Genomic DNA, 17326 nt, shown 5'->3' on the forward strand with positions numbered 1-17326 from the left:
TAAGGCAATTTTTTCTTTTAAAATCTACTGCACATCATATTGTAAAAGAAGTTCCCTCATTGCAACATTCCATGAATTTCCATGCACAAGCAACATTCCATGAATTTCCATGCACAATCGAAGTGTCATGATATCGGAGAAATAGGCTTAAAACTTTGGGATCCAATTACTTTTGCAAACCCGAAAAACATGACGAGATCCTAGTATCCTACACACCATCAAATACTCCACTGCAATAACTCTTGGCACTAAAGAATAATACGCCACACAAATGATGGAATGCAAAGTACTTGTGCAACGAGAGAATTCTCATACACTAAAATCTGCCAGCCCTATTTAGTCATTATTGCTTGACTAAAACAACACAATCACGAAGATTCTGCCACCGCAACTAGTGAATTCATTGTTTTTGAGTTGTCGATCCTCACCAAAAGCCAATGAATTTCTTTTGAAGTTCATCAGAAAGACTCCTAGGCAGTCTAAAAACATTCACTTCATAGGAAGGTATAGCCTCCAACAGATTTGACTCAAGGCCTCTTTTCACCCATATGAAAATTATGCTCTCTCCAAGCATTTAAATTTTTATCCGCTCTAAAATGAAGTTCATTGACGAAAGCCTTTCTTTGCCACCCAACCATAGCAGGAAGACCCAAATACCGATCATAACCTGACGCCTACCCAATTCCAAAAGGTTCTATAACCTCCGGCAGAATAATAGCACCACGCTAAGATTGAACAATATTGACGATTTTTTCAAAATTAAAAATTTGCACCTACTCTACTGAATAGGAACAAAAAATCTCCTTCAGTTTTTGACAATCTCCCGAAGTTGGTCTACTAAAAATCGAGCTATCATATACAAAGAGTAAATGTGAATCCAGCAGATCAGAAACAAAACGGAGTCCCTGGATAGCCTTCACAGATTCAGTCGAAGCAGACTAGAAAAAGCCTGGGCATAGATAATAAACAGGTATGGCAACAAAGGACACCCTTCACGCAATCGCCTATAATGCTTCATAAACCCACATAACTCCCCATTGATCATAAACGAGAACTGAGGTGTAGTAACATAATCCATAATCAACCTAACCCAATTTTCAATAAATCCAATCTTCTGTATACGATCCGAAAAAAACTCCATTTTAACCGATTGTATGCCTTGCTCAGATCCAATTTCAATGCTACCAATCCTGACTTCCTTAACCTATAACAACGAAGTTTGTGCAAACAATCATAACCCGCCATCACGTTATTTATAATCAATCTATTCGGAATAAAAGTGCTTTAATTCTTCGAGGTGACTGCATCTAACACTATCTTATACCAATTTGTGACTCCCTTAGCAAATATACGATATATAACATTGCACTAAGGATGGCGATGGATCGGATTTGACCCAAAATTCATGTGATCTAAATCTAATTGGATCGGATTTGGGTCGGATTAAAATGGATTTGGATCGGATTTGAATATCGATGCGTGGATCTAAGGCGAATCTGGAGCAAATTCGGATTTATCTTAATATCTATATCCAAATCTATATCCACTAACTATTTAATGTAATTTTATTTTAAAAAATTCTTAACAATTATGTAATTATAAATGATGATAAAATTTATTCATTAGCATGTATTTAAGAATCTTAAAACTTAAAAGTACTTAATTGATAATAAGACAAAAAATTATCAAGTGTAAAATAAAATTAGGATAGCCCGCTCTAATTTTTTTAAGTTTTTCACTCTACAATTTAGTCTTTTTTTTCCTTTTTAGTCTACTCTTACTTCTCCACTTCATTTGAATGCTTGGATCAGTTCTTTAATTGTTAGGAAAATCCATAGACTTGAGTTTATTTTTCTATCATTTTCTCATAATCTTATTTATTTTGTATAATCACTAATCAATGGTGGCTATCAACTATAAAATAATTATGTTAATCATATATTTAGTTAAATATGATCATAATAAAAGTAATAAAGCATTAAATATAATAAATCATTTTTAACTTATATGTTATATGGGAATGATGATGGTGTGCGGTGGATATCAAGATGGTAAAGGAGACATTAGAATATTATAATGATCTTATTCCTTTTGATCGATATTTTATTATCTTTCTTATTTGTTTATTTTGGTGTAAAGGTAGAAGCTACAATACTTATTAGATTTTTTATACAAATTATATAATTTAATTGTTACCAATGCATTTTAGTCTTAAATTTTCTTTCTAAAAAAATATTGATCTCTTATTATTGAGATTTAGAATTCATGATGGATTTAGAGCTGATTTGAATTTGAATTTTTCTTTTTGGATTTGGAGCAGATATAGATATTTATTTTTTGTTTTGGATCTAGATATGAAGCGAAAAATATAGATTTATGACGGATCTGGAGTAGATACGGATCTTAATTTTTATTATGGATCTAGATCCGGAGCAATATAGATCTGGATCCGGAGTAATATAGATCCAATGCTCCATTGCCATCCCTACTTGCACAAGCTTATTGGCCGAAATTCTGAAACTTTAGCCGGACATTTGACCTTTGGTAGTAACAATGAAGAAGTACGATTCAGTTCAGCCGTAGAAGCCTCATCATTCAACAATAATAAGAATTTACGATCAATTTATTGTCCCATTACCCCCTAACGGTCTTGAACTGGATGCATCTGCTTAACAGTACTATTAATCTCATGTAAGTGCAGTCAGTATCTGGTTCGATTCAATTTGATTTTGCCCCAGAACCAAACCAAACCAGAATCGATCTATTCCTAAGGACTAGACCCAAATGCAAATTGGAATAATTCGGTTTGGTTCGATTCTAAAGTTTGGTGTGGCTCATTTCTGTTATTTATTATTATTTTTTTTGGGTTTGGGCATTACAGTAAATCAGTAACAGCAGTTTTCACATGTATTACCTGGATTTTATAGGTTTATGAATTTTCACCTGTATACTACACATAATTAAACCAAGTATGCTGAATTAAAAGATCCAAGGGTGGTCAATGCTTCCTTTACCTCGTCTAACTTGAGGGAAGAATTGGTTTGTTGCAGGCTGGACAGGTTTTCGTTCTCTAATGGGTGTGAGGATTTTTTTCCCCCTTCTTTCAGGAAAGAGGCGTTGGCTAGGGTGGCCTCTCACCATTAGCCTATCTTGATGGATTCCAATTTCGAAAAGTGGGGACCTGTCCCTTTTAGATTTGAGAATGTTTGTCTTCAGCGGCATCCTCTTCAAGGTTGCTTTAGAAAATGGTGGGAAGAGACTTCTGTTTGTAACTGCATAGGCTATATATTTACGAGGAAGTTGAATTTGGTAAAATGCCATATCAAGGGATGTAATTAAGGAACTTTTGGGGATGTTGAATTGGAAAAACAATGGTGCTAGCGAATTTTGGAATTGGAAAATTTGGAAGCTGAAGGGGGGTTGAATGAAGAGTTAAGAAAAGAGAGGAGCGATGTAAAAAACGAGTTTGACCATGCAGTCTTTAGAGAGGAGATTATGTGGAGACAAAAAGCTAAAACTCAATAGGCCTAAATGCCAAAGAGGGGGATACGAACTCATGGTTTTTTCTCCAGATAGTGAAAGCAAGAAGGGGAAGAGGTTTGATCAACAAATTGGAGACAGAGGGAGGTCGTTTTGTGGAAGATGAGAACGGTATTGAAAAAGTGATTTTAGAGTTTTTCAAGAATCTTTATTCTAAAGATGAGATCAACAGGCCTGGGATTCAAGGGTTAAATTGATGTCCAATTTCTGAAAGCTTCGTGGTTGGAGAGACCTTTGAAGAGAAGGAAATAAAGAAGGATATCCAAGAGGTAAGTCCCCCGATCCTGATGTGGTACTATTTGGCAGTTTATCAAGAGTTTTTGGGAATTTTCAAACGAGATTCGTTGGATGTTTTGAAGAATTTTACAATTCTGGTGTTGTGTGAACTCAAAGTTACTAATTCTACATTCATATATCTTATTTCGACAAAGAATGTGCCTCTGCGGTTGAGTGAGTTCAGACAAAAAGAATGTGCCTGGGCGGTTGGATGAGTTCAGACCTATTAGTTTGGTGACTAGTCTTTATAAGATCATCGCTGAAGTGCGTTCTTTAAGGAGGAGGGATTTGTTAAGGGAGACCGTTTCTGCTGCTCAAGGTGCTTTTGTAAGAGAGAGACAGATTCTGGATGCTATCTTGTTTACACTCAATTGCATACCCATTCTACTTTATGCTCAGAACAAGAAACTAGACGGTGATTAAATAGCATTATACACGTGTGAACAATCTCAGACACCAATGATTAATTAAAAAATTTCATAAGAGCGAGAAATGAGGGGAGTCAATTTCTATTGAAGAATGATTCACTTGAAGAGTTTGACAAGTTGTTATCAGTTATTTTACAATTCTTTTTTTTTTTTTCCTTTTAATCGAGTTGACAAATCATATCTATATTGTTTAATAATTACCTTTGACATTCAAGCTCCAATTATAAACCCTGCCTCCAGCTTATGGACACATGCTTGCCTCAGCCAATCTCCCTTTCCCCCGTGCAGCAAGCAGCACATAGTCCTGAACATTTCAATTACTTAGGGTTAAAAAGTTACATGAGCAAACTAGACAAGAAACTTTGATCCTTGTCTTTTCTTGACTATCATATGTCATCTTCTACACTGGTTGAACCCATGGCCCCTCCCTCCATGAAAAGGTACAGCAATGCCAAGCCACAAAGCTTTCAAATAAACAGAATTTCTTACCATTGTCTTTTAAAGTAAAATATTATTGTAATAAAAGACAGCTTGAAGACAACATTTTTACACCAGAACTATAATGTACCTGTACAATTGCTTGTGCACAAAGCTTCCCTGACAAAACAGCACCTTCCATTGAAGCCAAATACTTCTGTTTTGTGTAATCCCCGGCTAAATAAAACCCTTCTACAGGAGACCTTTGTAAGGGACGGCAAGGTTCACAATTTGGGATGGTTTTATATACAGACCTGAAATAATTATCTGTTAGGCTTCATAATGGAGATCATTGAAAATGAAGAATCCTCATCTTCAGCATGAAATTACTTATAAGAGGGATATCTTTGATGACTTATCTTGAAGCATTAAACAAAAAAGATTATATGTTAAATAAAATTAAAAATTAAAATTTTTAAAATCAATTAAAGGTTTAAAGGGTTAGCCCCTCGGTCTAACCTTGGCGTTTTGACGACATGGTACTTCACAATCTTTGCTTTGCTCTGATCAGCAGAAATTTCATCAGGAAATAGTTTTGCAAGCTCCTTCATTGTAGCATCAATGATTTCTGAGTCACTGCATGAGATCCACTCTTCAGCCGGGGCAAAAACTAACTCCAGCATGGATTGATTGGGGTTGTAATACTCCTAAATGAAAAAAGAATCGTGAACTGACCACTCCATGAAAAAACAACAGCAGAACCAAGTTAATGCAGTAATCCTAATCATTGAATAAGAAAAAGAGGGTGAATATATGTTCAATAATTTTTATATTATTCACGATGTTAGAACACAGTTGGATACATCAATGTTTCAGTAACTGAAGTTTTCTTTATTGTTGTGTTTTTTCACATATGGACCTCAAGCAAAATGAGATATGCTCATGCACGTGAAGTTCCTGACTTTGGCGTCTCATCAGCACATCTACCACGTCTGTGATAGATTAAGATAAAGCCAAGCCAAATATCAAGCTTTCTGTCATTTTCCATCACCCAAGGCAACATATTGACAAAACAAAACTTTTTATCCAGAACTTTTGTTAAGACACAAATTAAAGTTCAATGTTGGGAATGTGTAGAAAGTGAAGAGGGAGTTTTTAATTAAGTGGCTTGGGTGAAAAGAATTCCCCATGGCCTAAATTACAAATTTCTTTACACATTTCCATTTCAATAAAAAATTTTCCCACCAGATTAAAAGTAAAAAAAAATTAAATTAAAAAAAAATTCTTAATCCCGAACTAAATGCATCATTTTCCTTCAATCCACCCATCCCAGACATTATTGTCTGTAAGTTGTTCAGAAACTATAAATTTTATTTACTAATAGGTAATGTCCTGTTCTGTACCTTTCCTTTCCCATTTCCCCCACCCCAAATAACTCTTTCACACAAAAGCCATGACAGGTCCATGCCACCCCCATCTAAACCGTCACAATTAACATTCAACTATTATAATAATAATTATTATTATTTTGGGAATAAATACCACCTTACCTTCTGATGAACATATATATTTCTTATAATGACCTTTATCCCACATATCCATTTTCCACATTTAGGCCACATGCATTCCAGGCCACATGCATTCCATAGGTATGTTATTGTTTATCTTAACGTCCCAATATTCCGCAGCACAAAGCACAGTTGTTTGTGCAACCATTCTAAAAAATTGCCCCTAGATAGATAGTCCGAGTTCTATGAACATAAAATGTGGGACAGGTAATAAATCTAAAGGTGTAAAATAACAACAAATGCTCTGGGCATAAATATATGAATTCAACACGGAGGAGGGAAAAAATCATGTATAGAAAGTGATTAAGAATCTTTACCTTACAAGTTAAAGACATGTCGGCATACACACTTAGAAGGGAACTTCTGCAAGAAGGGCGGGGGGGGGGGATACAGCAATTGAACTCAATTTGTGCTTAAGAGGAAAAATTAATAAAAACTGTAAGATATGATGTTAAAGAACAACTCTATACCAAATCTAGGTGACAGAAAATGAAACTAAGAGTAATTTTGTACGCCATATGGTCAGTCCAATAACTTAAAAACTTTGTAAGTCAGTGTGCACTTAAATGCTAAAAGCAATGGGCCGAGCAAAAATTCAGTCAATATCTCGACTAAGTACAAAAATCCGAAAATTAAGGGGCAGACCTGCTAAAGAGTAGGTGATCATAAGTGTTTTTCAATTTCCTGTCAAACCTGCAATTGAAAAATACCCTGTATAAGTCAACAAATGGACTACATATTAGCCGTCATTGATGAATACATCTCTTTTACTTTTCTTTTTTCTAATTTTGAAAACCCAAAAGTCCCTCAGTGTGTGCACCAATTTGGAACTCAGATTCTACCACCACTCACAGTCTCACTGAAGACAATACGATAGAGATACAAATGACTTCCAATTAACAAACATGGAACTAAGATGAACTTTCCCATGTTCCCAGAGTTCATTTTCAGATAATTCTAAAGATTACAATAATTTTCATATCCTTCTAAGTTATTCTACCTGATTTACTGGATTTATGAGGTGAAACCATTGAACAAGGAAATTGATACAAATGATTGATTAGATACAAATGATTGATTATGTATAAAATGTGCAATAAATGAGTCCTCCTTGTTACTTCAGTACTTGCATTTTCATACCATTTCAGATATTACAAGAAACTTCACACGTGACCAACTTATTCTCTTCCATTCACTGGAATTTTCAGGCAAACCATCACAGTATTTGTAGACACTATCTAATTCAAAACCTGTGATGTAGGATTATCATCATATTACATTTTAGCAAGCATTGAATTCATTGCACTAACCATATGTGGATGTTGATGACTGGAACTCCCACCAATTTCTCTAATCTCTTGAAGTATGCCATCTCTTTCCAGTTTTCAGGTAACTGAAGCTTGAGGATATCAACTGAAGGGAACATGATTCTTCACCATATTAGCCAAATTGCATTTCAAAGATGATAGAAGTCATATATAATGGAGAATTTTAAAGATACCAGGTGTGGCAAATACATAAGCATCTCCGTCAATCACATTGCCATTAGTTAGTAAAAAATTCTTCACAGTTCCATCATCATTGAGCTCAATTTTCTGAACTCGGGAATTAAGCCGGACTTCACCACCCAGTGACTGAATGTGTTCAACAATAGGCAAGCAAAGTCTCTCTGGGGGGTTGCCATCTAAGAATGCCATCTTCGAACCATGCTTCTCCTATTCAATTTTGAATCGTTCAGGCAATGCTATATGAAAATTCTTTTATTTGCATTCAATATAAATTTGAACATGTACATTTCAACTGTATATCAACCAGTAAAGCATATCCACTTTATGCATAAAATCAATATACAGAAGCAAGTACAAATGTATAAATGCATAAAAATATATGCATACAACTCATAATAATATGTTATTATCACGAGAAGAATAGAGATAATGTCTCAATTCCACTTTGTCAGGAATTTAATAAGCTAAAGAAAGTCACTGATTTGGTTAGCTACCATACATTCACAACACATTAAAAGAGCCATTGATTGATCGTTCTATGTCAGTCTCTAATGGAATTAGAAGGGAAAAGGTAGTTAAAATGCACTTTTTAAACCAAAAGAAACTATTGATTTATGATTTTACTGATATTGATCTTGCATCTAGGAAATTACTCATTATGTAGATGAATTTATTTTTAAACGAATTCCAGCTGGCAAACAAGATACAGAGATGTGCAAGCTTTTGCATGTAAGGATTTTTTTTCTTTTTTTTACTTTACTCAATGGTTGAATATGACTTGAATTACTAATTCAGACAATGTAGACTGTTTCCTATTCTCAAATAGACTTGTTTATTAAACATTTGAAGTCTGAAATTTTATTAATTTCTGAAGTTTTTAAATCTGCTTATTTGTTTTATGTAACTTGTACCTAATTTTTAGACATTTACATCTAAATAGAAAAAGTGAACTTTTGTGACTTTTATTTGAATGGAAAAAGATCTGAATGAGCAGTAAGTACTATATCCCAAAAATATCAATATTAAATATACGTATTTCCTAAACTATAAAACCTAATCTTTTTATTTGTTTTGACTTACAAGGGCAAACATGTCACGTTTAAGATGTTTTCGTTTATAAAAATAAACAAGATGCCACTTATATTCCAATATAAAAAAAAAAGAAAAACAAATATATCATTTAGAAATTTGTATTCAAACTCATTCAGACTTTAGTCAAAATTTAGACCCATTTAGATTTCAAATATTATTGAAAAAAAAGCTACCTTAATGTAGAATTATAGATATTTTCAGCTTAACACAAAAGGCTAATTTTTTTGGCCTTTGGCTCAACATAAAATGTTTGAATAGGTCCACTAAATTCTCTATCAATGGTTGTGTTATATATATAGAAATACATATATACAAGCACTTCTCAGATACTATTTGATTTGAGTTATTTAAGGATGTTTTATTACTTATTTAACATTTGAAATTTTTAGGGGTACAACATAAATATATTGGTTTTCAACTTTTGTAATTGAAAACAAACAAATAGAAAACAAACATGTTGTTTAGATTCAGGCATACTAATCTATTTAGATTTCAAATAAGTTCAGGTCCATTCAGATTTTTTACCAAAATAAATAAATACTGCGTAAGTGGATCTTGTCAAGCTAAAAGTAATTATTAATCACAAAGAGCACATAATTCCACAAATTCACAATAAGATAACATTCATCAAAATTCCTGCTTCATGGCTAGCTTTTCAAACACGAAAAGGAAGCAAGATAAATTTTTTCAAATACTTCAAAGCAAATTTGGTCGTGGTCAACAAGAAATGAAGATTACATACAACTTTAGGCATTCAAATTTTAGATCTAGAAGTAATTAGACATCAAGAAGAATTTGACCAAATATCATTCAAATTATTTTTGCAATGATGTTGATTATACAGGTTTCACAAGGCAGAGAAAAAAAGGAGAGAAAAAAGATCTTTGTACCTGAAGAAATCGGTTTAAGGCAATCAATATACATTGCATTGACAGTTCATCAGGGTTTATGAAGTTTAGTGCCTTTGACATGGCAATAAACACCTCTGTCGTCACTCGATCAGGTACACCCTAAAATTTAAAAGACAAAATCCTTAGTTTATTCTTATTTTTAAAATATCTACAATGTTTATAGCATTCAATAAATTGAACTTTTGAAGATGGAGAAGATCCAACTCAAGTCAAAAGCTAGGTTTTAGATGAACCTCAACTAAGCAAGGGAGAACTTTAGAAAGAAAAAATAAATAAAGCAAAAGAAAAACAAAGAGGGCATAAGACCCTTTTTCGAACTGAAAAGAGAAACAAGATTACAAAGCAAAATGTTTCTCCCCTAAAGAATATTGAAAAACTAATTTATATATAAACCTTTTGGGCTCTTTCTTTTCTTTCTTTTATTTATTCTTTTTGTTACAAGACTCCGATAAGCATGGTGGAGACTCCAAATTGATGGTTACCCATGCCTTTAAAGAGAAACTTCATTTTCTCTCACCAAATCTGAAGGTTGCACCTGCAGTCAAGAGTGACTTTACGACAACTTCAACACAAAACTCAGCAAAGAAACATGTTGCAACCTTCTTTACAGAAAAATTCATATATTTAAGTAGCTAAAATATGCATATACAGTCAGAGACACATGCTGTGCATTTGAACACAGTATCAAATGCAGCAACTTCAAAAAGGTCAGGTAGGAGGGTCAGGGCTATGGCCTTATGTGCAGCAATCTGCACATTTGAAAAAAATAAAAATTGCACATAATTCTAAAAGTCAGAAAGCATCATATGTTGCAATGAAAATATCTGGAAAGACGAATCATTGGCAGGCAGAAGTGCCAAGTTTGTGCAGCTTTTATGATCAAAATTCACGTAAGGTCTACCATACTAGTCATTTCTCTTAAATATATTCCCAATCACGATGAGGCAAACTCATAATCACTAATCAAGCTACTGCAATAATTGCCAGACAATTCATCTGGCCAGCAAATTGTATAATCAAAATAACCAGTATACCTGCTTTCTCATCCACTCCTGAACAGTTAAACCATCTTGAGCTTCAACATATGCCTGTCCGCCAATTATTGCTGGAAGCAGTCCAATTGCAAACTTCACTTTCTCCGGCCAAGTCAGCATTTCATTATTCCTTAAAATGGCCAATATCCCTGGACATTAGGTTCATAACACAACGAACAATCAATCGAGATTAAACAATAAAATAAACCAATGTAAAGGTAATTCCACATAAGTATGAACAACTAAGGAAACTACGATTCCACATAACTACGAACAACAAAGGGAACTAAGTGATCCCTAGATTCTCAGAATGGTAGACCAGCTATGTAACAGCATACAGCTCATGCAAAGGAATGAGATACATTATTTTACAAGCTTCATCTACCTCTAGTGCTTTTAAATGTCTTTTTTTTAATAAGAAAACTACGAGCATTTCTTCTTAAAAATAATGGACATATTACGCTTTAGTAGTGGACCAGGTCTCCACCTAAAATTAATCAAAGCTATACAAAACAGTATCAATCACTAAAAGTTTGATTTAACCCAAAATAGACTGCTTAACCCTATAAAAGATGAGCAGAATACACTCTAAATCCCTAAAACTCTCCTCCAATTAAGATGAATGAAGAAAAATGAAGTGTCCTGGAAATCCTTAGTTACCGACACCCAAAGCAAAGCTAAAAGGTGAACTCTGTCCCAAAACCTATCATAACTGTCCCCTCTCGACACTTTTAAACACTGAACTCTTTGTAATGTGTATTTTGTGCGTACAAGCATAAGACAAACCCCATATATTCGCCCCCCTTTTCTCCTAATATTCTAAGCTGTATATGTACCACTTCTTTCAATGAACCATAACCATCTTAGAATAGCTTGACTCGTTTCCAAAAGGACAACACAATCCAGATTACTTGGATCCTCAATGACCTACTTAACAAGAGTTAGACATATATATGTGTGTGTGTGTATATTGTGCAAAACAGAGACATAACAGAAATTAACCATTATAAGCAAGGACTAGATAATTTCAAGAACATCTGCATGTAAAAGTACAAACCAAACGCAACGTAATATATTACCCCATTTTCAAAAAAAGTTGCAAAATAAAACTGATTTTAGGAGAATTTTTTAGCTCTCATTTAACATAAGTTCCCAATTTTTTTTTCTTTTTTCTGAGACTTTCTGGAGTTAAGGACGTCCCAAATAGTGTAACTATATTTCTAGGACCGTTATAAAGCGCAGGTGAGGAATAAAGGAAGACCTTGATTTGAACACCTTCAAGGAACTTAATCACTCTCTTACTTGCTAAATTTGGGTTTCAGCAATTTCAGTGGGTGCTTGATGGGCATAACTTATTGATATATTTCCCTTTCAATCTTATATTTGTTAGTTTCTTTTATTTGTTATTTTAGTTAATTAAATTGTTTTGTTGAAAAGGGTAATAAATTGAAGGTTAGGAAGAAAAAATGCTTAAAGGAATCAAAATTGCAGAGAATTTTAAAGATTATTGACTCTGTTGTTATTGGGATTAAGTCTGAATTGGAATTAAATCTATTGCCAACCTCTAAGGAAAGCCCATGAGAAGGAATAGCAAAATAAATGGACTTAGATAATTTAATTTGGAATCAAAGTGGACAGCACGTGCAAGGCCTTTTAATTTCCTTAAATTGTAATGTGGCAGGGGCCAACTTCTTCACTATATATATATATAAAGGCAAGCTTCCGGGTTTTGACACACACAAGCAACAAGCCTGGCAAAGAGGTGCAAGATTTGGAGGACGCAGCTTGAACATGAATTTCATTGGTTTTATTGTTCTCAATCTCTTTATATCTTTCTAATTTTCTATACTAAGGTTAAGGATGATACCTTATTCAATGAAATAAATTTCTTTTTATTCAATTAATTCCCTCCATGTGTGTTTTAATGTTTATGGTTCTGTTTCACATGGTTAGTTGGATATTATTAAATCTGTTCACCAATTTTTACATGCAATATTGATTGTTAGAATTAATATTATAAATCTATGCTTGGGTCTATAAAATTTATATGTTATTACCTTTGATTCCATGTCTTTCATAAAATTGTTTGCACAACATGCTTAGGAAGACTTTGACACTTTGTTATTCAATATGTTTATATGGGATGCTTAGATATCACACTATTAAATAGGAAAAGAACCTAAACAAGATTAATTTTAACTGAGCTTAATTGTTTTATCTATGAGTAGACATAGATTGATTTCGAGTTGTCTCTCTAAAATTTGGAATTAATTGGTAATTTAAGAATAGTAGTGGATTCTAAAACCCCCGTTAACTTTAATCTCTTGAGTTCTCGTGTTAATTTACTCGTTTTAATTTTATTTGCACCTTTAGTTTTAATCTCTTCAAACAAAATATTTTCTCTTCTAACTAGGGTAGAATTATAATTAGCTTAAGATTAGATTTGACTTCTCTAAAATCAGCAATTCCTATGGGTTCAACCTCGTTATTTCTAGTCCATACTTCAATAGACTCATGCACTTGCGAGTACATTAAAACTTGCACAACAGTGCTGTTAAGTTCAATTAAACAAAGACTACAATGCCACAATTCTCTGTATATAATTGGGCTAGTTGCTTGTGGAGTCTTCATTTGTGGCTTATGCCCATCAAACTAGAACAATGCTTTTCCAATAGTCTTTCTCAAATATTTTCTCAAATGGATTTATTAAAATTATTGAAAGATATAAAGCGATAGGGCCAATTCTAACTTTTACTAAAACTTTCTCCAACTTAAATAAAGTTGGAATTACTGTTTCAATCGAAACTAGTAAGCCCTAACAAAAACTTACCCCAAATGTTCTACTTTTATCTTGTAACCACTTAAAAAGAGAGAAGAATCTATAATTTGTTTCCAACTCTAGTTTCTCAGCATGGCCTATATGACTAACATCACATTTTGATAGATTTATATGTATGAAGATACATATAGCTTAAGGATTGTAAACAGTGGGCGTAAGGACTTTAATTAAAAAGTGATTATCTCACCATTTAGCGGAGCCGGAAGAACTTCAGGAAAATCAAATCGGCTGAATTCTCCGGGCTTGTTTGGCATTGCAAAAATCATAGAGTGCTCCTTCCACTGCAACCGATCATTAATACCAAGTTCTCCAAACAGGTTCTGTATATTTGGGTAAGCCCCGACTTGACAGCAAAAAAAGAATGGATTTAAAAAGAATAAAGAAAACACATATGATTAAGGCCCTACTTAAAGCACAGAGAGAAAAGAATTTTGTTAAGCATCAGATGTATAGTTGATAAGATAGGTAAAGAACACAAAGAAAAGATTACACTCCCACAAGTTTCCACAAATATTACCTTTGCAAAATTAAGGAAAACATAGAAGGTAAATGGTGACCATTGCACAGCGAACTATGAAGTGAAAATGCAGCAGAACTTATAAAGCCATTCAAACCAATGGTTTAAGAGACGCCAAAAAGAGGGAAAAAAAAAAGAAAAAAAAGTATAGAGTCATAACTTAAATAAATTAGCTCAGTACATAAAAGGACAAAAAAGAAAACAATGTTTCTGAACCTACCTAAAATATCCAGGCAAAGTGAAAAAGCATTAGAACTTATCAAGGTAATGGAACCAAATAAATCAACAGTTACAGAAGAAAAAATAAAATATTGTATACATAACCTTTGATGATAGTACAAATAACAGGAGAAAAATGTTTCTGAACTTACAGAAAATATGAAGGCCTGTCTCATACCAGTTCCCGTCCCCATCTTTCCAGGCAGCTACCTACAGGGGAAATGCTCTAACTTTGACGGGCCGAGAAAAATAAGAGAATAAGAGACACTAAATTATAGATGTGCTCTAGGTAGAAGCTAAAGTTATTCTACAATCTCCCTTCCAACTATTCTTCGATGATTGTTGACACTTGACTACAAATGCCAACAATCTACTTCAAAACTATATCTTTAAGTCGCATACCGCAAAAGCTCAGGAAAAAGCCAGTTCAAAACTTGAAATTTTCAAAATTTAAACCTTGGGAGGGGAGTCTAATTGTTACCCTGAAAAAGCAAATTGGTGAACTCATAATTTTAGTATTTCTGGACATTCGAAGTGGAAGTATTCCAGACGTCTTATTGTTTGTTCAATAACAATAAACAGGATACTTACATGACCTTAAGTTTGAGACCTGAGGAATACTAATCACGCTTCAGAACCAGTATCATAAGTTAATTAATAAACATCAACAATATGTTCACTATCTTCCCGGTGTTTACTTTGTAACTCCTACTCATAAATAATGAACTTTTTTCTTTTCTTTTTAAAAAATTACAGTTTATTGTTATGCCTGCATTATTTCAGCCAGAAAAAAGAAATCCCTCAAGTTAATAATATACCACTTGAGAATTGAGCACAGGTTATTGAGGGCGAACATGACATCTCTCTTCAAATCTCTTATTACTAAAATGAACCTTCTAAAATTAGCAAGAAAAAAGCATAATAAATAAATAAATAATAAAAAAAGAGCTCTACTCTGATGTCAACTAATTAGAGAGTTATATAGATCAGCACAAAAACCTTTCCACCTAGAACATCTCTTGCTTCCAGTAACAAAGGCTTGTGGCCTGCATCTGCCAAATATTTTGCAGTTGATAAACCAGCCAAACCTGCAACAAGACACCTAAAAACCTCAATATTACATAAGAAGGGTATAAATATTTAGCAGCATGATTAAGGGATATAACACCAGATGGTAGATAAACCAGCCAAACCTGCAACAAGACACCTAAAAACATCAAATTGCATTTGTCGGAGACAAGCAACAATGCTAGAAGTGAAAGAATGCTAGGATTCATTCTATTGCGTTGCTTAGAACAATTTTTTTCAAGACACTTCATGAATCTATTTCCTTTTTCTTTTCATTTTTCCAAATTTTTCCTCCCTTTATCCATTTGATATACTTAAGGTGTTTGATATTGGATATTGTGGCTGTTAAGAACAAAATGTAATAGCTGTGATATAAAGTTAATAGTGTATGACTTTTAAATAATAATTTTGATAAAAATAACAAAGATAATACATGTTTTCTTCATAAAAGTACAGGAATAAATTAACTTAGCTTTCAAACCAGCGAAAGCTGCTGCTTCTTTCTTTTGAGTCAGAGATTAGCAACAAGTGTTTATCAAATAGCTTAGAGCTGTAGCTCAAAAAGCTATAACTGTCCATCCACAATGCCATACACACCCATAGGCTCCATTTCATATCGCTATCTAGTAGCTGTAGCTTAAAGTTTTATGGTGTTTAGTAAATAATTGCAAGTAAAATTTGAAAGTTAAGGTGATTTTATCACATAGGTATTTAACCAAAAACCCATATTATAAATTTTATCAAAATTATTATTTAAAATTCATATTTACCAAATAATTATCAAGTTTTATTTCATCAAACGGGCCCTTAAGCTTCAGAGCACATATGCAAAACTTAAAAACAATTAGAGGAGAAGAAAATGAAGTCACCTGCACCAGCAATTACAACTTTCAACGGCTTAGAAGGACGAGGAGAAGTACGAAATGACGAAGACAAGTAAGCAGCTTCCAAGAAATTAGATGTATTATCAATATCTGGTCTTGGGTAGTCCACACAAACCACCTGTATCAATCAATTAAACAATCCAAATTAATTAATTGAGTAGGCTTTGAAATTAATTAAATAAAGAATAATAACAACCAAACCTTCGAAGGACAGAAACCCTTCCTTGTCCCCGTTTTAACTCGAATTTTCAGGCTCTGACCCATCGGTTCACTATCTCGGAAACCATATCGCAAGTTGAAAGCACTTTCAGAAACGCTGAAGCAAAGGCTCATCTTTTTTTTTTAACCTTTTTAATTTATCAAACTGAAGACCAAACAATGACAACAGTGAAACCAACAAAATTAAGTTGAATTAATTTCGCGTTTGAAAGCAATAAAAATGATTTTAGATTACTAGTTAGTCATCTGAACTCAGCAGAGAGCAGGCTTGGGAATTGAGAAATGGAAGTGAAGTTGGCTAAGCTTTTATTTTCGTAGTATTTGTATGGCTGGGAAATAGGACTCTCATCGTTTTGGCAGTTAGCTGGTAGTTTGAGATTTGCGAATATTCATCACTTCACTGTTTTCTTTTTGTTATAAATAAACAAATAACCGAAAATTTTCTTTTCTTGTTATAAATAAGGAAAATTCTATGATGCCGTAATTAAAATTACGGCATCGTTAGCTGGTAGTTTGAGATTTGCGAATATTCATCACTTTACTGTTTTCTTTTTGTTATAAATAAACAAATAATCAAAAATTTTCTTTTCTTGTTATAAATAAGGAAAATTCTATGATGTCGTAATTAAAATTACGGCATATATTACGAACCGTTTGATTAAATCAACGATTCACAATAATTATGAAATAATAAAATTTTTAATTAAATTAAATCTAACCGGTTATAAGCCGGTTAAGTATTTTTTAAAGATAAAATTTGACCGGCGTAAGTTTAAAGGAAAAAAAAAAGAGGATTTACCTTTTAA

General features: G+C 33.3%; 1 protein-coding gene across 1 annotated transcript; it reads right to left on the reverse strand.

Annotated features, from left to right (window-relative positions):
* Positions 1-4485: 4485 nt before the first annotated feature.
* On the reverse strand, positions 4486-16634 carry LOC102577966 (phytoene desaturase). Its single transcript, NM_001288862.1, is given in 14 exon segments — positions 4486-4548; positions 4813-4975; positions 5181-5368; positions 6547-6592; positions 6875-6922; positions 7540-7642; positions 7731-7944; positions 9720-9839; positions 10775-10923; positions 13801-13956; positions 14502-14559; positions 15349-15437; positions 16287-16419; positions 16503-16634. Coding segments are annotated over 14 exon segments (1662 nt in total).
* Positions 16635-17326: the final 692 nt, after the last annotated feature.

Source organism: Citrus sinensis, chromosome 9, assembly GCF_022201045.2.
Source record: "Citrus sinensis cultivar Valencia sweet orange chromosome 9, DVS_A1.0, whole genome shotgun sequence".
Classification (NCBI taxonomy): Eukaryota; Viridiplantae; Streptophyta; class Magnoliopsida; order Sapindales; family Rutaceae; genus Citrus; species Citrus sinensis.